At 39.7% G+C, this 24846-nt stretch overlaps 1 protein-coding gene across 7 annotated transcripts in view; it reads right to left on the reverse strand.

Moving 5' to 3' along the window:
* Nucleotides 1-5592: 5592 nt before the first annotated feature.
* The window catches only part of ARHGEF6 (Rac/Cdc42 guanine nucleotide exchange factor 6), a 126687-nt gene continuing 107433 nt past the window's right edge, over nt 5593-24846 (reverse strand). For 2 of the 7 annotated variants that reach the window (XM_019714692.2, XM_074323242.1), the window contains 11 exons: nt 24141-24287; nt 21621-21707; nt 20753-20831; nt 19587-19732; nt 18406-18543; nt 16688-16708; nt 15410-15503; nt 14195-14284; nt 11890-11989; nt 9081-9135; nt 5593-7965 (listed from right to left, as the gene is read on the reverse strand). In XM_019714692.2, coding sequence (XP_019570251.2) covers nt 7825-7965; nt 9081-9135; nt 11890-11989; nt 14195-14284; nt 15410-15503; nt 16688-16708; nt 18406-18543; nt 19587-19732; nt 20753-20831; nt 21621-21707; nt 24141-24287 — 1098 coding nt within the window. In that variant the 3' untranslated portion in view covers nt 5593-7824. The remainder of the gene's footprint in view (nt 7966-9080; nt 9136-11889; nt 11990-14194; nt 14285-15409; nt 15504-16687; nt 16709-18405; nt 18544-19586; nt 19733-20752; nt 20832-21620; nt 21708-24140; nt 24288-24846) is intronic. The other 5 variants (XM_019714690.2, XM_074323243.1, XM_019714693.2 and 2 more) reach the window with 4 other exon arrangements.

Consider the following 24846-nt stretch of genomic DNA (forward strand, 5'->3'; position numbering starts at 1 on the left):
ACAATTTCTTAAATTGTTCTTAAGTTAATATACTTCTTTCAATCTCTACTGCCAGTATTTTAGTCCAAACTACTGTCATCTCTCTTCTGGAATACTGCAACACCCTCCTAGGCTCTCTGCCTCCACTTTTGCTCTCTCTCATTTTCCACACATAGCTAGTGCATTCTTAAATACAATTCTGATTTCACCACTTGCCTGCTTCTTGTCGACCTTAGAATAAAGACCAAAGTAATTAACTTATTTAATCTCCTGCCAATACCTCTCTCAGTGTCATAAGTTTGAATGGTCAGTTCCTCTAGGTAAGGCTACAAATGCTTTCCTGCCTTAGGACCCGGGCATGCTGTTTTCTCTTCTTGTAACACCCATTCCTTCTCCCGCCGCACCCTGCACTTCAGCATCACAGCACTTATCACAGCACTTTTTCTCTGTGAACCATGTCTCCATTTTTAAAAATATGGTTGAGGTTTTACCTACTATGCTGTGACCATCTTGAGAACCAAGACTTTGTCCTGTTCACCATGGCAACTTCAGTGTCTATTACAGAGCCTGGCATGGAGTTGGCCCTTTATTCATTGCATGAAGGAATAAATGAATGAACAAATAAAGCTGCTTATAACTCAGTAGTCCATAAAATAATTCTGTGTATTGGTTAAAACAAAACTTTGCAATACTGTATAAACCTTTATTTTGTCAAAAATATCTACATGATAAAAATATATTCAGGGTAGAGAATGAGAATTATATTGTAAATAAAAATAGATATATATTTTTATACTTCATGATAATTTGCAAAATAGTACATGATGTTTGCTCCAAACTTCACTTGAACATTTTCAAAGTTGTTCTAATAAATGAGGACTTGAGTAGATTCTGATCTACCTATAATATTCTGATACTAAATTATCTAATTTAATTACATTTTTATGAACATGTCACTTCTTCATTTCATCAAAGGGGTAGAGGAATGCTTAAAATGACCAATAATTGTTATTTCCAAATAAAGAGAAAATGAACAAAGTGTAATTATTATCTCTGCTACTTGATAGGAAACAAATGTCTAAAAAACTGCCCTAGAAAGCTGCTAGTACAGGGAACCCAAGTTAAAGAGAAACAACATATAAACTCCTGGGCTCCAGGAGGGAACACATTTTGATTTGAATTTGACTATTTCCGTAGGGCCTAATACCACTGTATTAGAAGCTGCACTACCTTAGGCCTTTAGAGCAGCCTGAAGTACTTTGAGACACAGAAACATGGAACTAAGAATGATTTTTACTATGTCCTTTTTCTCTGTGAACTACATCTCCGTTTAAAAAAACAAAATCAGAAATACTAATTGTACTGTAGTAGTTAAGTCCGGAGTCAGACAGATACAGTCTTAATCTAGGCTCCACTATTTACCAACTTTATAACCACAGGCAAGTCATTTTACCTCCTCTGATCCTCAGTGTCCTCATCTGTAAAGTAGGGGTGGTAAGAATATCTGCTTTGCGGGGGTGGCTGGTTAGCTCAGTTGGTTAGAGCTCGGTTCTGGTAACACCAAGGTTGCCAGTTCAATCCCCACATGGGCCACTGTGAGCTGCACCCTCCTTAAAAAAATAAAGAATATCTGCTTTGCAAGGTTTATGAGGATTTGATGAGATAACTCACAGAAAGTCTGGAGCAGATCATCATATAAAGAGCACTAAGGTGGATCTCCATGCGGCCCCAGCACACCAGTCTGTACTCAGTGGTGCAAACAGACAGGATGGCATCTTAAATGGTTGAAACCTCTATGACCAAGGAGAGTGCCTGGCAACCCAGGTACACATAAAAGTCTTGCCTGTGTAGTAGACCAAAAGACCACACACAATTTGAAGCAAAGAGAAAGCAAAAGAAAAAAAGAAAAAAAAAGGGCAATGTTAAAACACATACCTAACATTAGAGTAGATTTGTGGGTAACAAAGACTCTTTCTTTAGTTTCATTGTCAAAAACAAGTAACCACTGGAGGCTTGGGGTTGCCAAATTTTACAATAGGTTTGAGCAGTTCTGTAGTTGAGATATTTAGGAAGTTTTCTTTTAAAAATCTATGATCATAACACCAAGGTCACCAATTCGATTTCCATGTGGACCAGTGAGAAACAACGGCTTGAGCCTGGAACTGAGCTGTCGGTAGGCAGCTGGTTTGCTCAGTGGGTAGAGCACAGTGCTCATAACACCAAGCCTGCCGGTTCGATTCCCACGTGGGCCAGTGAGCTGCGTCCTCCATAACTAGGTTGAAAACAATGAATTGACATGGAGCTGATGGGTCCTGGAAAAACACACTGTTCCCCAATAAAAAATTAAAAACAAAAATCTACGATCATTGATTCCCAATCTGAAGTACATGCGCACACAAAGCTATCGCTTTCATACCATACTCCTCTGAGCAATGCCAATAGGCAATTCAGCAACTCTCGAGAAAACTAGTTCAATATACAATTGTTGTCTATTCTGCATTCCTGGAGTTCCACTGAGTTATAGTTCACATTTTTCCTGCTAATGTAACCCTACTGAAAGTCCAATAATGTTTGGTCACAAACTCTACTCCTATCTCGGGGACCTCTCTGACTATAAACCTCTTTGGAGTCCAAGTGCAACATTTAACACATCTTAGATTTCATTCACATTTCCTGTTACTAGGAGTTAAAAGATTTTTAAAAATCCATCCCTCATACCATCCATCTGATATTGAAGTTATAGCCTCTGTGCTAGGCATGAGATGAATATGACCCATTCCCTGCCCTCAAGTAGTTTATAGTCTTTTGTGTAACAGGTGTGCAAATGTTTAAAGTTCAGTGTCAATGCTGCAGCAGAGGAAAGCACCGGTGTTACAGGGAACACAGAGGAAGGCCAAGAAACTATGACAAGCAAAGAAAGTCTTTCCAAGAGAGGTGAACAGACTGAGTCTTGAAGGATGTTGAGGGGAGGAAAAGGGCCATAGGGATGAAAGGAATCCCAGAGGGAGAGAGCAGAACATGCGAAAGCATAGAGGTGTGAAAATGGATAAACAGTATAGGGGAGTAGGCAGGACGAGCCAGCTCACAGAGGGCCTTCTGTAAGAACAAACCTTGGTGTATAGTCCAAACAGCACATGCTGAAGCCCAATCTAGGAAGAGGTTTTGTGTTCGTATGGCAGGGATAAACTGCCCTCTGGCCTGCTTGCCCAGAAGGGCTTGCTCCACAGTATCCTGTACTACAGTGTGGCTTAGGTGGCCTGCAGTGCGAGTCTTGAGAAAGGTGGTGGGGAGGCTGGGTCACAGATTGGACCCTGCAGGCTTTGAGGCTGCAGGAAGCTTAGAAACCTAGTTGACTTCTGCTGTTGGCACCAAGGCAAATTTTCACAATTTTCCCACACAAATAGTGGAGGCCTGAAATTATTTGGAACATTTGCTCATTCAATAACTATTTATTGAGAAGGGACTATGGGCTCAATCCTGTATCAGGCACTGAACCTACCTGGATGAAAGTACTCAATCCCTCCTTTTGAAGGTACTACAGTATTACAGTACTAAGAGAAATTCAATGAGATCAAATTTTACTGAGCATGGAGGATAGTAACAAGAGATTAAATTTTTTAAACCTATGAACGATATAATCAGATCTTTTAGGTAATCATTCTACTGGCACCAAAGAGGCCAGAATAGAGATGATGATACAAGAGGCAAGGAGATGCTTTGGTCCAAAGGGCAGGAGACAAGTGCTAAAAATAGACAATGGTCATGAGGCTGGAGAAGAATTCAAGGGATACAACAGAGCTAAAAATGGTAAGACTTGATGACTAAACTTATAAATGGTTAATGTATACATTTATACAGGGTTGAGAAGGGGGACAGAATGAAGATAATGCCTGTTTTTCTGGCTGAGGCAACTCAGTGGCCAGGGTGCTATTCACTGGAATGGAAAACATTGGAGAAACAGATCTGGGAATAGGAACAAGGAGTTCAATTTTGGACATGTTGAGTTTGAGGTGCTGTTAAACATCCAAGCTGAGATGTCCAGAAGGTAGCTGCATGCAATGGTCTGGAGCTCAGGAGAAATTTGGGGGGGGGGTGGAAATATGGACATGGAAGTCATCTGTATTTTGATAAATTAAGTTATTGGAGAAGACAATATTGTCCAGGCAGAAGCTTTAAAAAGGAAGAGAAGAGGAAAAGAGCTTTGAGGATCAGCAATGTTCAGGGGACAGGCAAAGAAGGCAGATCCAGCAAAGGAGACTGAAGGGTGGCCAGAAAAGTTGAATGAATGCCAGGAAAGTTAAGATCATGAAAGCCAAGGAAGGGAGATTTATCAAGGAGGCAAAGGTCAAATACTGCAGAGAGGTCAAGATGGGCATTGAAAAGTGTTCCCTGAATTTGTCAATTTGCAGAGGAGGAAATGTGCTAGGAAAGAACATGGATCCAAGAGCCAGACAAATGAGGAAGGTTTCAAATTCCAGCTCCAGATTTACTAGCATATTGTTCAACATCTGTGCTTCTGTTCATGTGTAAGATGGGTATAACAATAATGAATACCTCATAGGGTTGTTACAATTACATGAGCTTGTAAAACAAGTGTTTACATGTAAAACACTTAGTATGGGGCTTAATACACTGGAGGTACAATGTTCTATCTATTGCTTCAAAGTAGCAAACATAAACCACGAAGATATCTCAAGCAGGAAAGTAATACGAGGTGCCTACAAAATCGTTGGCTACAGAAGTGGAAGTCAGGGGCCTGCCATTGGACTTCAAGGTCATATCACTGCAGTTGTGATCCAAATCTAGTTTAGGAAGCTGCTGCTGTTGCTGCTGCCACCATCAGCACTCCTCCCACTACAGTTTCTCACCTACAAAACTTTGAGTACACACACTGGAATGTAGAGAACAAAAGCCATAAACATATCCTTGGAACTGCCTGCCAGCCACCAAACCCCAGGAAGTTATCTTCTGCCTAACTTAAACCTTCCAAATATTGTGCAAAGGCATCTCATTGCCAGTACTGAAAATGTGTCAGAACCCACATTGTATCCAGAATCCTAGCTGCAAGGGAGTCTGGGATGTGCATTTTTTAGCCTTCTGGGGGAAACATAAACAGGGTAGAAATGGATGCTGAGTAGCAACAGATGATATCCAGAGCATCTGTCTTGAGGAGGAAGAAATATATTCTTCCTGACTGCTGACACCAGCATTATAACTGTGGTCAAAATATAGGATATCACTGACTGACAAAATCTTGCAAATTATAAAGAGGGATGGGGACAAGACTAACGATCAAGGGATAAGCTTAAACAGGAAGAATGGATATCTCCTTCTCTAATATCGGCAGGAAAATGGTGACAAGAGGTACAGACGGTTTATAGGTTGGGTCCAGAAGGAGAGGGGTAGAGAAGTTAAGGAAGGTTCTGTCTTCTGATATGTATTATTTGTGTAAAGTGGGGAGAAATATCATCTGCCCTGAGTGAAAAAGGTCGAAGGTGGTGAGGGGGACTGATGAGAGTAGAGAGTAATGAGGGAAATGGGAAAGGAAGCTGACACAACATGAGAAATCTTTCTGCACACCAGCTAGCAAGAAAAAAAAAAGAAACACAGGACTTATTTTATAAAGCATTGTTATTCTTATTTATTGAAAATGTCAATTTTAAAAGTCTTCAAAATAAAAACAAGTTAGAAAATTTGAGCTTGTGTAAGAAGGGACACGACAGAAGAGGAGCTGAAAGGCCTCTAAGGGCAACAGTTTAATTACAGGGTAACAGGAACCCATTTATAGAGTATTGTAAACAACACAACTATGGAGACACTGCTCTCAGGTTAACATGGCTTCATTTCCTTTATATTATTGTTTAGTGTGTGAGTGTGGACACCACTCTGCACAAGCTTCATTACCCAGAGTACCGAGGGCCTCTCATCAGAAGAGCCGAGTCTCCAAAACATGCATATGTACATGTCACTTAAAAATAAAGGCCTTTCAACATTTTAAACTATACCTCATCAACTAAAATATTTCGTAATCACAAACATGTTTCCTATGGATATAGTTTGCACATTTATTGCAAGCGATTGACTAAACACAGAAAGGGCAGATGCTAAGATCTGTGTTGTTTTAATGTTTAGGTGAAGGATGGTATATCTAAACTGCTGTGCTTAAAAATGGAACAACAGCCAATTCCTAGAAATCTTCTTCAGTCTTCAGCTTCCAAAGACAGCTATATGTGGTTGGCTGACGTTGGACTGCAGGAACAGTCCATCTCCTATGGATGGTATCATTTCTGCTGTGCAGCAAGCAGTCAACAGCCCTGTACCATGTAGCTATGGGAACTTGAGACCCCAGTACTAGAAAGAAAAAGGGCTTAGTAATCTGGGGTTTTTAAGCTTCAAGTTTGGTTTCTAAACAACATTTACAAAACCCACATTTATGGGCACTCATTAAATGTATCTGGAAGACAACTTTGATCAGTCCATTGGACCTTTGCCTCGTTTTCCAGTTTGTCTTCCCCACTTTGCCAAACTTCACCTCTTTGGGAGAGAGAGCCTCGAGCTGACTTTTGATTGTGCAGAATTTGGATGTGTGCTGCCCTTGTGGCCATCTACTAAACCTGGTTTATCACAGTTCTAATTTGTGAGATACTGATAAAGGTGATGGTTTGATTTGATGAGCAACTTGAGTAAACCAGTTCCAAATAATCAGCTGCACTAGTAATCAGCACACAGCTATAGAGCAGCTCTTTCTTTCCAGATATACAATCTGAACCAGCAGCATTTCTGCAAATAATGATTACGGTCCTACTCAAAAAGGCTGATGAATATTACAGGCTTCTCACGGCATATATGGGAGAGCAATAAAGTGAGTTAAAGCTGTCGACTAGGGCATAAGATCTCCTCAATGGCAGATTGTTTTAAAGATGAGAAGTCACCATTTGACTATGCAATGTTAATAAAGTAACTGCTCACAGTCTATATTTTTAAAAAGTAAGCAAAGCACACACATACTAGTTTACACACTACTAGGTATGGTTGGCTAAAAGCACTGAGGAAATATAAAACTTACACACGAGGCACAAGGCTAGGGGAAAAACTTATCACATACTAGGGAAGAGACGATCAACTCTGCCGCTGAAAGGAGGACTGTCTAGAGCAATTTGCTAATGGATCTGGTGTTGGCATGGATGATCAGAGCTTCTGACCCACAGAGTTAAAATGTAAACCAACAAAAAAGAAATGAGGGCACTACTGTCTTCTTAGTCTTACAGACAACATAGGGCAGTAATAATTTTTTTTTAAAGTGTGCATTGAGGAGTGGCATATGATGGTCCAGGGATGGGCAGCTGGATCATTGGGCAAACGTGTTCATCTTTACCCTACTCTAATTAAAGCTCAAAAAGCTTTGCCTTCAGTAAATTAGGTACTGAGGGGCTTCCAGGTACAGGAAAGCATTGGGGGAAAGTCAAGTTCACCTTTAATAAGCCAAGGCCAGCTGCTTTGGGATAGTAGCCAGCCCTAAAAGGGTAATGGTTGTTAAAGAGGTACAATGAATTGAAGGCCATCTGAAGACCACTTAATTCATTTGTCTACATTAGCTTTCCTTTTGTCATTGAATAGAAAGATGATGGGGAGACTTCTACCACCACCTCTTGCTTTTACCTGTTGAAAAACAACACAACCAACCAACCAATAAGCAGACAATAAACACTCAAGCAAACAGAGGGGAAGGGGGCTGACTCAAATACAAAATAAAAACCAAAGAAGCAAGCGAGCTGAGCCAAATCATTCAGCTGGACATTTCGAGATGTGCTGAAGCATACACTCTGCCCAGCTGCACAGTGATGGTTATGGAAGAATGGAGGTCTTGCTACTAGACTCAGCCCGAATACACTCATCGGTTTGCTTCAACAGCCTCCGGACCAGCTTTTCTAGGTCCCTCCTTGATTTCAATTCTTCTTCCAGGCATTGCTTCATTCTTTTATTCTCCTATGATGGGAAAAGACTTGTTGATTACCAAACAAAGGGACTGCTTCTCAGGGCTCCTCCTGCTCATCCTTTTGGTGGCCTTCACAATTGACTACACTTTCCTTCCTCAAGCTCTTCTCTCAAAGCTTCTAAGACAAGAGGTAGGAGAATCAAGAGAATCCTACCTCTCTCTGACGAACTTTTTGCATTCTTCTTCCTTGAAATACAAGCAGTCTCTAAGGCTCTGGCCCTGGTCCTCTGCTAATTCAACACTCTTCACTTAGTGTCTGCTCTCTTTCAATTCAAATATCTATTAAGAGGCCTTCCAAGTCTCTCTGGTACTGACCTCGTCTCATCTCATGCCAACTTGGTAACACACCTAGATGCGTTACAAGCACCTCAAACTCATTATGTGAACTCAGTGTCTATGTCACCCAAACTTCTCTTCCTCCTGTGGTTGCTTATCTCCATGAAGGGCACCATCATACCCAGGTAAGAAGTTTCATCTTCAATCCACTGGCACTTTCTTAATCCCAACATCCCACCATCGTTTTTTACAGGCCCTAATTCTGTGATGTGGCTTCCTTTACATTCCTCCTCTGTAGTCTCAGTGGTACTGCCTCAGGTCAGGACTTTATTATGTCTCACCCTGAGTTTTGTAATAACCTCCTAAATGGTCTTCCAGTCTCTAGTATCTCTTCCCTCCAATCTATCCATTACCCTGTCACCAGGTACAGTCCTCAAACGCAAGGAAGAGTATGCATCATGGAGCACTGGATTACATTTGCAGAGGAGCCCACAAATCGTGATTTATGGTTCTGGTTACACTTACACTCTCACTCATGAATGACTTGTCTTTTCTTAAATTCTGTTTACAAATGTTGGAGAACACGAAAGTTGTAACTAAGTTAGGGACCCTGTTGTAAACCGCTAAATAAGTATATAAGCAAGCCTCAGAAGTTTTAATCCAAGGCCACATGGTAAAATCAACAAAACCCACCTTGATGACACAAAGTAAAAATCCCCACCTCACTACCTTGTTCCTGGACCTCTCCTAAGAGAATCTACCGACATGTGACAAGGAAGAGGGGGTGGTCCTGTTATGATGTGAAAAAAAGACTTTTACGTTTCATTACCTGTTTCAGTTCTTTGACCTCATCTTTCAAGGCATAAACAGTGTCGACGAGGCTCCTAGAATATAAAGTTCAGAGATTAATAGCTGACACTGAAGTATTGTTAAGTAATACTTAATAAGAAAAGCATCTTTATAGAAATACAGGTCCTGAAAAGCAATGAATTTTCTAGCTGATCGGAAAAGATACTGCTACAAATTGTCCCTGTGTTCCTCATTGTTATGGGCTAGCAATCACCACTACATGTGCTTGTGAAAAGCCAAGTCATCGCACCTTTTCTATACTTTGCTCCTGCTTTACCACTCACTTCCCAGCTTGGGGTGTACAAAAAAGAGACTAGTGCTCATCATCAGATTTTGATTTCTTTCTTTGAGGCAGGAATGAACATCACCTAACATACAACGAGAGGTGTCACAGGGCCCTGCCTAGCTTACAGTATTTGTGATATGGCCTTGCCCTTATCACCTATCTGGCCCTACATGACACAAAGTTAGTGGCATTATTCCTGGAACATCCTGTATATTCCGGAAAAGTATAAAACACCCTGGTTGAGCTGTGGAGCAGTCATTTCCTCTCAGGCTCTCTCCCTGGAAGAGGACTTTGGAGACCTTGGTTCCAGGTCTGATCCTACCTCGTGCCAGACCTCTAATCTTGGGTAACCAGTTTCCTTATCATCCTCTCTTGACAAAAGAAAAAAATATGCAAACGGGACTACATCAAACTAAAGTGTTTATACAGCAAAGGAAGCCGTCAACAAAATGAAAAGACAACCTACTGGATGGGAGAAGATATTTGCCAATGATATATCTCATAAAGGGTTACTACCTAAAATAGATCAAGAACTCATACAACTTAACACCAAAAGAAAAAGAATCCAATTGAAAAATGGGCAGAGGACATTTCTCCCAAAGAGGACATACAGATGGCCAATAACCACATGTAAAGATGCTCAACATTGGAGATCTTGATCATTGGAGAAATGCAAATTAAAACCACAAAGAGATATCACCCACACCTGTCAGAATAGCCATCATCAATATATCAACAAACAACAAGTGCTGGCGAGGATATGGAGGGAAGGGAACCCTCGTGCACTGTTGGTGTGACTGCAAATTGGTGCAGCCACTATGGAAAACAATACGGAGGTTCCTCAAAAATTTAAAAATAGAGCTACCTTATGACCCAGAAATTCCACTCCTGGGTATTTATCCAAAAAAAAAAAAAAAAATCCAAATCACTAATTCAACAAGATATACGCACCCCTATATTCATTGCAGCATTATTTACAATAGCCAAGATATGGAAGCAACCTAAGTGTTCATCAATAGACAACTGGATAAAGAAGATGTGGTACAAATAAGCAATGAAATATTACTTGGCCATAAAAAAGAATGAAATCCTGCCATTTGTGACAACATGGATGGACCTAGAGAGTATTATGCTAAGTGAAAAACATATACCATATGGTTTCACTTATATGTGGAATCTAAAAAACAAAATAAACAAACAAACAAAACAGTGACAGACTCATAGATACAGAGAACAAATTGATGGTTGCCAGGTGGGAGGGGTTTTGGGAGCTGGATGAAAAAGGTGAAGGGATTAAGAAGTACAAATTAAGACAGTTACAAAATAGTCATGAGGATGTAAACCACAGCATCAGGAATATAGTCAATAACATTGTAATAACTATGTATAGTGCCAGGTGGGTACTAGACTTATCGGGGGGATCACTTGTTAAGTTATATAAATGTTTAACCACTATGCTGTATACCTGAAACTAATATAATATTGTATGTCAACTCTAATTAAAAATGAAAAATAAACAAAATCATTATAATATAATATAGAATCATTTATACTATAATTATATATAATATAATCATTTATTGAGAGATTACTACATGCTAGCCTTTATACTTATTATTCCATTTAAGCTCACAACAACCCTGAAAGTATGAGTACCACACTCACTTTAAGGATGAGGAAAGTGAGGCACAGATAGATGAAGGAAGGAACTTGCCCCAGGTCATACAGCCAACAGGTAGTAGAATTTGGAGTTGAACCAGGGCTGTTCTTCTCATAAGCCCAAGAGCTTTACCGTTTGGTCATATCACTTCATACACCAGGTGGAAAAGTACTGTACACTGATGATGCCAAGCACTTTGAAATAATGCTGTTTGATGCAAATTTAGTCCTGACTTCAGAAATGACTCAAGTTTAAACAAATGAATTATTTGGCTACTTTGTGTTTATTTTATGAGCCATAAGGTATTTAACCTGATTTTCCCCCAGTAGGTCACCCTGACTACTGTGCAAAGGTATGCCAGAGACCTAATTTCCCTGAACCTCAGTTTCCTCATCTGTAAAAGTCGTGAAAGCAATGTTTATCTCACTGGATTGCTGTAAAATTTTAAATTAGGTCAAATAGGTAAAAGTCCAGTGCCTGACTCAATAAACGTGAGAAGCATCCCTCTGGGGAGGGAAATTGGTGCCATAGCATTCCCAGGCACCACCTCAACCCCTGTAGAGTGATCTTCTTGTGTCCCCTGAAGCACCTTACCACATGGGAGAGCAGGCTCCAGGGGCAGCCACCACATAGAGTTCTGTCTCCTGTGCCTCTCCTTCCCCCTTCCCTTTGCTGTAGGTGGGGGGCAGCCCTCCCGAGGCTCCCAATTGCATGATCAGTAAAAAGGGCCACATTTCCAGTTGAGATGGCATAGTGCATGCTTTACAAGAGCCACATTGCCCTGACAGAACCTTCTTTGCAGCCCCTAGACAAATCAGAAAGGGTTTAGCTCACTCTACTCACTTTTCTTCAATGATGGTCTGGCCATTGCTTCTGGTTTCTTCGATGATGAGTTTCTCTTCCTCAGGGAGTAAGACTTGTGGAACTGAATCTTTGCGAGTACCTACATGCAAGGGTTGCAAGAGGGAGGAGAGGAAAGAGTTACTAGTGAGGACTCTTTATAGGTGTTAGTTTCTATCTTCTATTGTTATTAAGGTTCTTTGTTGATAGCATGTTGGAACCTTGCACCCAGAGAACAGTCACCCAACATTTAATGACTAAATCTTCCTGAGATGAGGAAATACTAAATAACCAAATATATTGATTCAATCTTGGGGAAGGGAGCATTTTGTATTCAGAAAAATAATGTGAAAGGGTCACTATGATACCTGTCCTCAACCAAGACCCTGTCTTTTCTTGTTTTGTCTCTTCCACAGTAAAGAGTGACTAGTGATCGTATTGTCTCTGCACATCTCCAGGGAATGGCACACCACATCCTATGCTATGGTGTTATATCATTTTAGTAAATTCAGAGTAGCAATGCACCGGGACACAATGTGCTTAAAGGGCCTCGGAAGTATCACTCACTCCCATTTGTTCTCTTTACAGTCTTGTAGGGTAAGGAAAGTTTAGGTAAGACCATTTTGATCAAGAGTTGAATCAGGGTTGGGAGATTATCACTTCAGCAGCAAAGATGCAGGACTTCTTTCTACTCAGACTATTTCTGGGATCTGGGATAGAAGAGGTGACAGAACAGACATGGGACCTGACCATACAGCTCTCCTACACCTCCAAGCTCCCCCTGGATCTTTCATCCTGGAGCTCGAGCTCTTATTCTTCAGTTTCCCTGAGCTACTGGTTTCCTCTCCTCTGAGCCAGGTTCCTTCGAGGTGTGAACACTCACTGCCTTCCCTTCACCACCTCCCCTTTCCTGAGGTGGCTGTGCCTCTGCCTCCCACAGGGCCAACCACTTCTTAGGTGCTTATTAAGTGGAAAGCAGACTGACTGACAGATCAACCAACTGAATGCAGCAAGAAACAATAGCAGTCAGATCTAGGGAAACAAGACTTCTGGCAGGAGAGGGTAGGTCACCATGATGTTAAAAGGCTTGCTGCATGCCAAGAACTGCACTAGACACTTTCCACGTGTAAAACTTAGGCTGGGGAAGAAAGGTGAATATGTGACTTTAGGCTAGAACACCTGCATCTCTGAGCAGGTCTATGGACTCTATTCATATGAAGAGAGGTGGTGGAGGGGGGAGATGAGGCCAGATTTTGTATGAGGGATGTTTCTTCTGGTATCTCCTTGTCCCCATCTCGTTCCTAGTTTTCATGATAAAAACCACTCTCACTTTCCTTTCCTGGTTCCTCGAAATTTGTTATCAGAGCTGGGGATGCCCAAAGCCACAGCCAGGTTTTGTCTGTGAAGCAGAAGTTTTGACAGTCCAATCTTTATGGTCAAATGTGTCAACTTTCACATCGAACATTTTCCTCATGATAGCCTTAGAGCTATGTCACTTTGAAAGCATATAACAAGGCAGTCCATCTAAGTAATCCCATCCCACATTCAAGTAATGGGTCAGAGGCTGTCCAAAATGGAGCATGGTGGATAACTCTTTTACCCAGATGCCAAAACCTCATGAAACATATTCGGAATGTCTGTGATAATGGAAGACAAGAGACATAACTGATGTGACCTGGCTTTTTAAAAAGCACAAAGATGAATCAGAAAACATTATCTCGCTTTCAGATTGTAGCCTGAAAGTTGTTCGGGGAAATACCGTCACCTAATAGCTCCCTGATAAATTGTATACATTCCGAATAGCCCCTGCTAAGCAGCTACATTTCCAGATTTTCATAGCAACTTTGAAACTTGAGTTTGGTGAAGCACTGTTCGCTTAAATATGCAGCTGATCAAAGATAGTATTTTGACTTCCTTTCCAAATCTGCCTATAAGAAGAGATTAGCATCAGTTCACAGACACAGGAACTCTCTGGGCTCTTTAATTCCTAACTAGTGTTGGTGAAGGTATCTGTGTACTTCAAAGGAGAATGACTTTAAAAAAAAAATTTTTTTCATTTCTATCACCTCCCACTTTTTTACTCTTGCATCTCTCTGTCTCTCTGGTGAAAAGAAACTGGGTAAACAAACCGCTTGATAGCTAAAACCACCTTATCTGAAAGATGCAGTCCTGCACCGCTCCTCTGCACCAAGTCACCTGCTTTACACACCCTGCAACCCATCTGGGCTGCTTTTCTCTTCTTCTAAGAGGCAGTAAGCAGCAAAGAAGAAACATTATTCATTAGAGAAAGTGATATGGGGGAACGTACTTGAGCCATGGCCTTGTTGAAAGTTTGCACTGGTACAGTAGGCTTCGATCACTTTAAGAATCTGAGCGTCCTCTTCCAGAGCAGCTGTACCTGTCAAAGTTAATTAATAATGACTTTTCATAGATATATGTGCTTCTGGACCCTCAAAATGATGCAGTGCACTCCCCAGTGCCCTGGGGACTGGCTTCTCTGACCAGTGGCGTTTGTGAAAGGCAGGAGAAAACGCTATGCAAACCTCATAATGGAGTGAGAGTGACAGTATCCCCAAGGAGCGCTGGAGTCAGCATCAGTAAATCCAGCACTGAGGGGCTCTGCTCCCGAAGCCCACCCAGAGCTTTAAACTATAGAGTCCTGTCAGTCTTCTCTTCAAGGCCACAAGTATAACACTGGGCTCGGTGCTAGCCTCAGTTCTCATCCAATACACCACATCTTTACTTTCCTTCAAATTTCAAGGTTCACCTTCTCTAGGAAGCTTTCCCCGTTAACCCCACCTATTTTTCCAACCAGCCAGCATAGTCACTGATTCTTCTTCCTCCTCCAACTCATTCTTGAAATGACTGGATGGCAGAACCCTGGTAACACGCTGAAGTGCACACCCAAGTGTGGGGATGGGAGATGCAGAAGCTAGAGTCAAGCAAAGATTTATCCAGACTATATTTTTGACTAATAAACGTAGTTCTGTCACCTCTTTGTGAGACATCACTTACTCCTCCACGTGTGTCCCAAAGTACCTTGTTCCCAGTGTAGAAGTGAATAAGTATATATCGATAGGCTGACCAACTTTACAGTCTGCCTCTAAATCTGCATGTCAGCAGGCTGATTCCTTGGCTAACTGAGAACATCACAGAGCGTTAGACTTCCAGAAGGATTTCAGCCTTCAGGTCTATTTAGTCTATCTCAGTAGAGGAAAATATCTCAGGCATCAGAAACTAAGAGGGGAAAATGTATCCATAGCAAATGATCCCTTTAGTGGCTCTAACCAGGTGGGTCAAAATATTCAACATGAAAATCATACAGATGGTGTCTGCCAAAGATGACACGAAGTACAGCAGGAAGAAGTTTACTCAAAAATCTTTGAGGTGACCAAACATTTCTATGTATTTTTCTTTATGTAACAAATGGTGCCAGGAACAAATTGCTCTGATCATCTGCTTTTAAAAAAATTCTTCTGTTGTTTAATCTATTAGCAATTTTCAGAAAGTGTAAAACACATACTTTTCCGAATCACATATTCCTCCTCTGATGGCTTCCTTTCGGTCTTTCTTTTATGAAGAAACTTCTTCATTGTTTTGGGGCTTTTACTAGACTCCTGTAAGAATAGAGGTTTCTTTATGAATTAAAATTCTCCCCCAAAATCAAATTAAAAAGAGCAAATGAAATTAAATAGTATGGCTCTCTCTTATTTTGACAGTCTCAGTTAGGAGTGCATCGAAATTTAATAGTATACACAATACAAATGGCTCAAATAAACTTTAAAATGTTAAATAAAATACAGGCAATGACATTAGCCTCTCAATTGCCATAGGGATGGGAATAAGAATGGAGTGTGCCTACTGAAGATGCGGCAGACTCTCCAGGAGGCCTAATGCCTTTAGGGTACCATCTGCAGAGAAAGTAATGGATGTCAACCCTAGAGCAATAGCAGGATTCCTAACTTGGTTTATATTCCCCATTGATACAGTTTTAAGGAAATCAAATAAAATTGTAACTACTACTGTAGTAAACACTGTTTTTCAAAGGGCTTGGAAACTACTTAAATAAATTTTCCTTAGCAACAGTTCCACAACGAAGAATATTAATTTCCATTTGTCAGTCAGGACAATTAAGGCAGAGAGACTAATTTCCCCTCAGTCAGAGAAGAGCCAAATGAAGGACTTCCTGATATTAATTTTGGGTTAGGAGTAATGTTCCTACAGCCAAGTTTAAATATACGTACATGGGAGTGCCAAAAAAATGTACACATTTTAAAAGATGTTATCTATGTATTACTTCTTGAAGTTGAATTGAATTATGGTAGCAATGTGTAGTATGACGTTCACTCAAAAGATGGCGTTAATCAAATGAATTGTATTACAATTTTAATACAGTTTTTCCTTTCTTAAAATGTGTATACATTTTTTGGCACCCTCTGTATATTAAGCCCTATTTTTAATTAGTAGATAAAAGAGACGTGAATTACATCAATGATTAAATTTGCTTTTGCCATATGAATAAACAGACATGAAAAGTTCACGTGACAAAAACTACAGAAAAAATAGCATTAAAAATCAGGAGAACGGGCATTTAAAGGCATTATAAGATCACATTATCACATGTATTTCACAAGAGCCTGCTTTTTAAAGAAAGTACTTACATGTCAGAATTGCATCTTCATATTTTAGCCACCAATAATAACAAGGGACAAAACAAGCATAAAAGAAAGCTTCATTCATCAAAGGTTACAGCACAGCATTATGATGTCACTGTAAGCCAAAGATAGTGTTCTACCCTTACCTTTAAGATATAAGACATCCTCTAAAGTGAATATGTAAAGAAAGAGAAGATGAGCGTGAGAGGTCGATGTTTACAATGACCAAATCCATTTATCAATAATTCTAAAACAACATTTGAAATGTTAGTGTTATCATAAATTACACAGAGAGAATATCATCACGTTTTCCACATTAGTTTCAGATGCAATATCATCATGCAAAAGCCCAAGGAATACAGTTCTGTGCAGAATAACAAATGCTGAAAATAACTAAAATATATACTACATAGTAAGAATTCTCTTCTCCCAGCAGAAACAAAGTGATCATGCCTTAGTTTTAATGGATTAGTTCTGTGAAGGATTAACTCAACTTCACCCTTCAAAGCTCACCTTAATTTGAATTTAGTAACTGACAATCACAAAATATCCATCATTAAAAAGGGAACCTATATAACTATGAAGTGGCACTTGTGTTCTGGTAATCAAAGAAGAAAATTGGATCAGGTATCACAGGTCAATTTCCAAAGCAAACCTGTGAGACTGTTTCCTGGCCAAATTCTGAACAGAGGTACATAATAAAGATTCAGCTCAAGGATTATTTCTCCTATCATTTTGGATTGAAAGGATCAAAAAAATCATCCAATGTCCAAATATTGTTCCATTTTTACTACATTAAGAGTTGAACAATTAATTGAAACAGTAGTATGGTGTTTTAAATCAAGACCAACTCAAAACTCAGCTAAGTCTTTATCACTTATGAAAACACATATTTGATATAGAAATATATGTTGCCTTTGCATCATAACTCTAAAATGTGTCTGATAACTGTCACAAACCTAAATCTTCACTCGGTAAGACCTATTTAAAAAACAGTTACTAATAAATGAGGATATTTTCTGAAAGCTGGAACAATGAGCAACAGATTAGAGAGAGAAAAAACAAAACACCACTATTTGCATGGAAAAGGTAACACTCCACACAGTTACGGAAGCTAGTGACTGATATTTCCTGATTGCAACTTTGAGAGAGAAAGAGAAAAACAAACAAACCTTGAAATCCCCACACTACCCAAATATCAAATGTCCTCTAAGGCTGTCACTTAGAAGACTCCTTTTAAAAGGCATTGCTTTCATTAAATTATTTTCCCTTTCCAACTACAGCAAATAGTTCAGACTTTCGTAGTTCAGACTCATGGCTTGTTCCCATAAGACTTTACCAGTTCGATTTCATAAATCAAAATAATCCAAAATGCAGATTGGGGTCTGCTTGGTTGGAAATTCAACTCTAATGAAGTGGCTCTTATCTGAGATGTGTGCACACCACCAGCAACTTATCATCTCACCATAACAGCTATATATGATGTCAGAAGGGTAGTAGACTGGGAGGGGGGTTATCACTTTGTGAGGCGTGTAAATGTCTAACAATTACATTGTTTTGTACACCTGAAACTAAAAGAACAAACAAACAAACAAAAACTTTAAAAAAAGGTAAACCAGAGGCACTTCAGGAGACGGCTGGGGAAACTCAGGTGTACATAAACCCTGTGGATATTTAATAAATATTTGCAGATGGACAATGGGGAAATGGAAAATAAAGAAATAAAAAAATCACTGAGTCTAGCAATTCAAGACTGACTAACATGTATCGCCTGTCATAAATTCTAAGCACATTCCCACCGATTTATAATAAGCTACAAAATTTGCCGGTCAGAAGTGTTTTGTACCATATGTAGCAAAATTACCTCTTTATAACCTAGTGCTGCTGATGGTCTAAGTGGCGGTGCAGGTCGTAGACAACTTAAACTCCATGGTTTTATAATTTGAGGAGGCTCCAAGGGTCCTCGGGGCTGTCCAGTAGAGCTAAAAGACTGGGAAAATGTCTGATGAGATGTTGGCAATCTGCCATCTGAACCCCACAGTGAGAGAACAATAGCTTCACTGGATCAGCAAAGCCAGCCATAGAAAGGGAAAGATGGGAAAACAAAAGTCTCTAACTTGAGAACTGGCGCTTTCCAGCCAAGATCATGGGGTCTCTAAGGAACAGCACAAAATGGACTCAACATCCCATGATCCTATCCTCCCTCTCCCTTCTGCAATTTCATTCAAGGCAGTTTTTTTTTCCTCTATAAGGGAGGAAAGTGGAATAACAGTCAACATTTAATGGGTTCAGTCATGTGTTTGTCACTCTACTAGACGCTTAAATAGGTTATTTCATCAGAACAACCTAAGACAAACCTTAGCAAAGTGAAGTAACTAGCCTGCAATTGTCAAAGCCAAGATTTGATCCCAGATTTGATGCCAAAGCCCTTGTTCTTCCCATCACAACACACAGTGCTCAAAACTGGAATTTTGGTATCACAGGTTTGAGTGTTAACAGATAACACAGCACATCTTCGATCCCACTCAGCAAGTACAGTAAAATCTCATTAATTCAAATTCCATGAATGCTAAATTTATGATACCTTGAAAGAAGGCAACGTCAGAAGTTTAGGTTACTGAGTGACTGTGACAGCATAAATGAGATTACATGGAGATGCTTAAATACTTACGACAGTGAACTATTTGTTTTGACCTAGCACATTATTAATATGAGAATAACAGTTGCTAACTAAAATAAACCTTGTTTATCATTAAAACATCTTAGCAGGGCTTCTGGTTAGAAAAACTTTGCTAGAAGTTAGTTGGTACTCCAAGTTAAGGTCAAACTAAACTGCACACCTCTAAGTAAAATTTTGTATTAATTTAGATAGGCCTCCCTCCACAACAAGAAATCAGAATTAGTGAGGTTTATCTGTACTTCAAACCCTACAAATATAGACTACCCAAAGACTAAGGGCATGCTCACTACTTCTTCTAAGTCCTCAGCAGGCAGGATTTGATGAGAGACTCAGTACTCCCTGGACAGAACAAACAGACTACTTACAGAATGAGCACTACAAGATGACGAAGATGTCTTGGATAAGGAGCTGCAGGAGGCAGGTCCTCTGATTAGTCTGTACAGGTGCTCCAGCCATTCTTGGAAGTCCTGGTTGTTGTTACAGTGGACCACAATTCTCTCTATTATGTTACCTGCATCACCCAATTATGAGCATTTGGAAACAAAAGGCAAGGAGAACCTTGAGTTTGCCTCATTCATAAACATACTTCACACGACTAGGACCTGGGTGTCTATTTTCTAGAGTTTTCATACCTACGGGATAACCCTTTGGAAACTTCTAGATCAAGAACAGAGAAGCTTTGATAATACAGTAAAGAGAGAAATTATTCATCTCTGATTTATAATACCGGCCTTGATTTCTACTGTTTAGAAAATCTTAAAAATAGTATAAAACTTCACTAGAAACAAACTCACAATCCAAAAATGTAAGCACAGAGTCCATCTAGTTCATAGTCTAAAATTAGAATATTGTACTGCTTTACCCAATATCAAAGGTGAAACAATACCCAACTAAGACTGGTTATAGCCAACACCAAATCTTGGGCTGCCTATTGGGAAAGAAGGGGCTAGGTCGGGGGCCATTATCCCAGTGTCAGCCATTGCACCCTATCAGTGCAAAAAGTACAACCATTACATGTAAATCACACAGGCTTGGCTAAAGGGACAACATGCCAAAATGTCGGGGAGTATTATTGAGACCTAGCATTTTGCTCAATTTGTGAAGAAAGTGCCATGGCTTTTCAGCACTTTTTAGAACTATAACCCAATCTTGCTAATTCATAGGTGATGATAAAATTGCTGATAAAATTCCACATCTTTGGCTCCTCTGTCACCAGGGAATAGATAACAGAAGGGAGAGAAAATTGCATTTGCATCAGTCCATTTTGTTATTTCTTAGCTGTAACAAATAGCTCTTATGCAAGAGAAAATTGGAACTAATGGCAAAGCCGAGGCTTTTGAATGACCAGGAGACTTCTCTATTCTATCGCTGTGCCCTAATTATCCCAAAAAATGGAATATACTTTGCCATGACCATGTAAAACTTGCTCATGGACTGTATAACAGAAAATAATAGTATTTTTTTCATTTAAACCCCACTTCTTTCCAAAAAGGATTTGAAGTAGCTACATGAAAAAGAGAAAATTACCTACCTGTGATTTCAAATGTGTGGTCATTCCCTTCAATTTCATCTAATCTAGCCACCACCATTCCTGCTATTGGTATTTTTCCCTACCAGAAAAAGAACATTCCCATTAATTCTGTGGTTTTACATGTCTCTGCTTACTTCTATTAGATTTTCTGACCATCTCAGGAATCACTGCTGAATTATGGCTACATATATTTCTCTGGTCCGTGAATAGATAATGTTTCCCTGCTTTAAATTTTATTCAGACAAGAAAGTAAGGGGGAAATGTGGGTTGTGTTTTTCTAACGCACCCTAAGCCATAAAGTCAGGATTTACAGTTTACTTTTCTAACACATTTTCAGGAGAAACAGTAAACAAAGGCTCAAATTTTATGGAAATGTCATTGCTAGATCAATATATAAGCGGCAACAGTAACTCATAATACTCCATATTTTGGGAGCAGACTGAAGGAAGTTTAATTTCTTAAGGAGTTTAATGATTTGCATCTCAGAAACCCAAATCATGTGGTGTGACTAACGACAGTCATAGGAGCAGGTCCCAGCTTTATATTTTCTCAGCAATAATGATATAATATGGGCCTGTAACATGCTGCTGCTAATTGATCTAGTTGCAAACTTAGATTTCTATTTGTACATTCACAACCTAGCTCATAACCAGAGCAGTGGACATTCAAGATAAACTCATTATAGTAATACAAAGGTCTCTGATGTAAGGAACATCTGTTCTCGTAAGCTGTTTAATTACAATGAGGTGTCAGAACATTCTGCCTTTTCCGGCTGGAGCTTTTAAATCCCCAGTGGAAATATTGCATCTGGATGAAAACCTCTTTTCATTATGGGTCCTGCTATTTCTTTTATATGGAATCTACTAACCTGATAGATAAAGCCACTCATCCGAGGACTGGCAGATAACATTATCAAGACAGTTGAAAATAACATGAAGTACCGCTCCTCTTTTTCCTGATGTGGAATGAAAAATATTAAATGGAGAATAGAAATTGGACATTTTGTTTGTTAAGAATTTCTGGATTCACTGTTTTGTAACATAAATCTTAAATAAGGAAATGAAACATGAACAGTGATTTTTTTAAAAAAAGATACGCAACTTAAAAAGCAGAAAATGAGTTGAATTTTACTTTGACATGTATATAAACCCACAGTTTATCTCTCTCCTTCCTATATGTAACAGTTAAATACAAATAACCATGCTTGTTTCCCAAGTATTGCAAGCCCTAGAAGTCACAGTTAATGCCTGCCTGCCCAAACTACAGACAGAGCACAAGGTAAGTCTCTAGGTTCACAAAACAAAAATGATTTTACTTTGAAAAGTGGCAAATAAACTGTTTTTTAGGTGATAGGAAATTTATCATGCTCTAAAGTATATGTTAAATTCTTATTTAGAAAATCACTTTTAATCAGTAAGAACAAGATAGTTATTGTACCCATGTAAAATGAAGTAAATACTTTTTTTAAATGGCACTAAAGAAAATTGTATACATAAGGGCTTCTCTGAATTCCTTAAACAAATATGCAATTAGGAGATATAAACAATTACATTCAGCTTACATGCCCAGCCATCTTAGCTACAATTATCCTTCTACCTTTCTCCATCTCCTTCGTTCCACTTGAGAAGAGCAGCCTTTTGAGGCTAACTCTTTTAACAAGTGTTCTGCATCCTCTCGTATTTTTCTCTTGCTTAGCTTCCTTCTACAGATGTCTCATCTCCTCTTCCTTCTTCCAGCAGCCTCTCCTACTCAACTAGCTCTTTCTCTTTTGCTTTTAACATATGCACACCTCCTGTCCCAATGGGCCTTCACTTGCCCCTGTGACTCCTCATACAAAATATCCTGTTTCATGACATTTATTGCCATATTACTTGCTGCCTTCATTTTATCCCCATTGATGCCTACCTACTCACCCCCACTGTTCTCTCAAAGTCATCAATAACTGCCTTCTAGCGAAATCCAATGGCTTCTTATTGGTCTCCATGCTTCTTGACCTCTGAACTTCCTGCAGCACTCAGCAGGCTGACCACATCCAAATGCTCCTACTGGAATTTCCGTGACATCACTCTCCCCCAATTCTCCTCTATCTTCCTCTTTGTCTTTTCTTTCTGGCACTGATTCCTCCTCCCTTCACCAAAGAGGTTTATCCAAAGGTGTAAAAGACTAATATTTAAACTCTCTGCATTAACCTTCCCCAGGGTATCTACATTTTAAATGAGATTGCTTATTAACCCAATGTAATGAATCTCTGACAGAGACCTGTCAGGGAGTATAGGAAGATGTTTTGGGAAGGGGAAGACAATTCTAACATCCAATAAATCATACCAGTTGACATAACCAACCTTCTTCCCCTACGCTGCCCCTTCCTAAAAGACATAATCTATCTTCAGCCCTCTGTGCTTCTCTCTGGATATTTACTTTCTAGGAAGGCCCATCTGTCAGGGACATCTAAATCTCTGCCTTTAACTCTGAACTCCCACCCACATTTCTATACTGTTTTAATAGCTGCCTATACGACACCCCCCCGGATACCTACAGCCACTTGAAAGTTAACAGGTCTAAAACTGTATTTGTCATCTCCTCTCGCCTGTAGGTCACCACTTCCTATACACTTTCCATTCTAAATATGGCTCTGATTTGCCCCTTAAGTTTCATTCTCTCCGCCATTACCCTTCATCGGGAGTACTTATGACTTTCCAACTCAGCTGGCCTTTCTGTTTCTAGCCCCATCCCCTCCAGTTTACCTGACATATATGGTCAGATTAAGTGTCATTTACATCCCTTTCATTGTGTTTCTCTACTACTCAAGACTCATAGTTTCCTATCGCTTGCTGCATCAATCTGAACTACTCTTGCCTGACATCCAAGGTTCTTCATTACCTGACTATCTGACTCCACCAATCTTCTCTTTCACTCTGCCCAACATGCTTTCTCTGCTCCTAACAGACTGGCTTCCTCACATCCTGCAGAAAAAAGACCATGGTCTTGTTCTCTCCTCAAATAAGAATGAGCTCTATCTTACCAAATCCTCCCCTTTTCTCTTCATGGCCCTCCTCCTCAAGCCTTATCTTCATAAAATCTTCTTGTTCTCTCCCTCCTCTGAACTTCTATGGAATCTGTTGTTGAGATTACACAAACTGGCATTGACTATTTTGTGTTGTTTTCTTTTTTTTCCTACTTGCACCTTGTATTTTAATCTGTTCTTGAGTTCTTTGAAGGCATAGATCATTGTATGTTCTTCCCTCCTATCTCCTACAGAACCTAGCAGTGTTAGGCAAAGAATAGGTGCTCAGTTTCTTTGAATGTTCAAGCCTCTGACCTTGACGGAAGACAATGAAGAAAAATGTGAAAGATGGAAAAAGTGGTGTTGAGATTTGGAACATCTTACCTCACATGTTCCATACTGCACCATTACTTGTGACATAAAAATCACATTTCCCAAGGTTTTAATATCCTCCCCTTCCCATGCCTGAATAGGTTCAGAAAGTATCTGCAACTCCAGCTGTTTTCTCTTTCTTAGATCTTGGCACTGCACCTACAGAACCAAAGCAGAACACGGTGGGACAGGAATTCTTACGAAACAGACCTAAAATAAGACCAAAGTTAAGATGTGGCTTTTGACTCTCACGGATTTCCACTGAGTCCCTATTCCTCACGATGAATCCCATCATCGATGTCCTGACAGCAAGAGCCACCGCCCTAAATCTCTAGCCTGAGCCCCTAAAAGTTTTATGAGGAAGAGCTACTCTTTATTTTGCCAAAACATCAAGGTAAAGTGGTAGAAGGGGTTTGTTCCTCCCTTCCTGCAAGAAGTATGGGAAGACAAGTAGCAGAATCACTTCGAACAGAGCCAGGAGAACAACTGGCAGATTCAGATCTCCTGGTTGGTGTCCCTGCTCTTGCTCCTCTCCATCTTGTCTATCTGCATAAATACTGTTTTAGTTACAAAGCAATTTTATTTTTCTAACATATGCTCAGTTTCTAATCAAGTAACATCTTAATATAAAAAACAAAAACTGAACAACAAAAAAAACCTGACTTCAGGAGTTATAGAAAAAGAGAAAATTAAATTCTGTATGCCACAGTAAATCAAA

The sequence above is a fragment of the Rhinolophus sinicus genome, chromosome X, assembly GCF_036562045.2.
Source record: "Rhinolophus sinicus isolate RSC01 chromosome X, ASM3656204v1, whole genome shotgun sequence".
In the NCBI taxonomy this organism is placed as follows: Eukaryota; Metazoa; Chordata; class Mammalia; order Chiroptera; family Rhinolophidae; genus Rhinolophus; species Rhinolophus sinicus.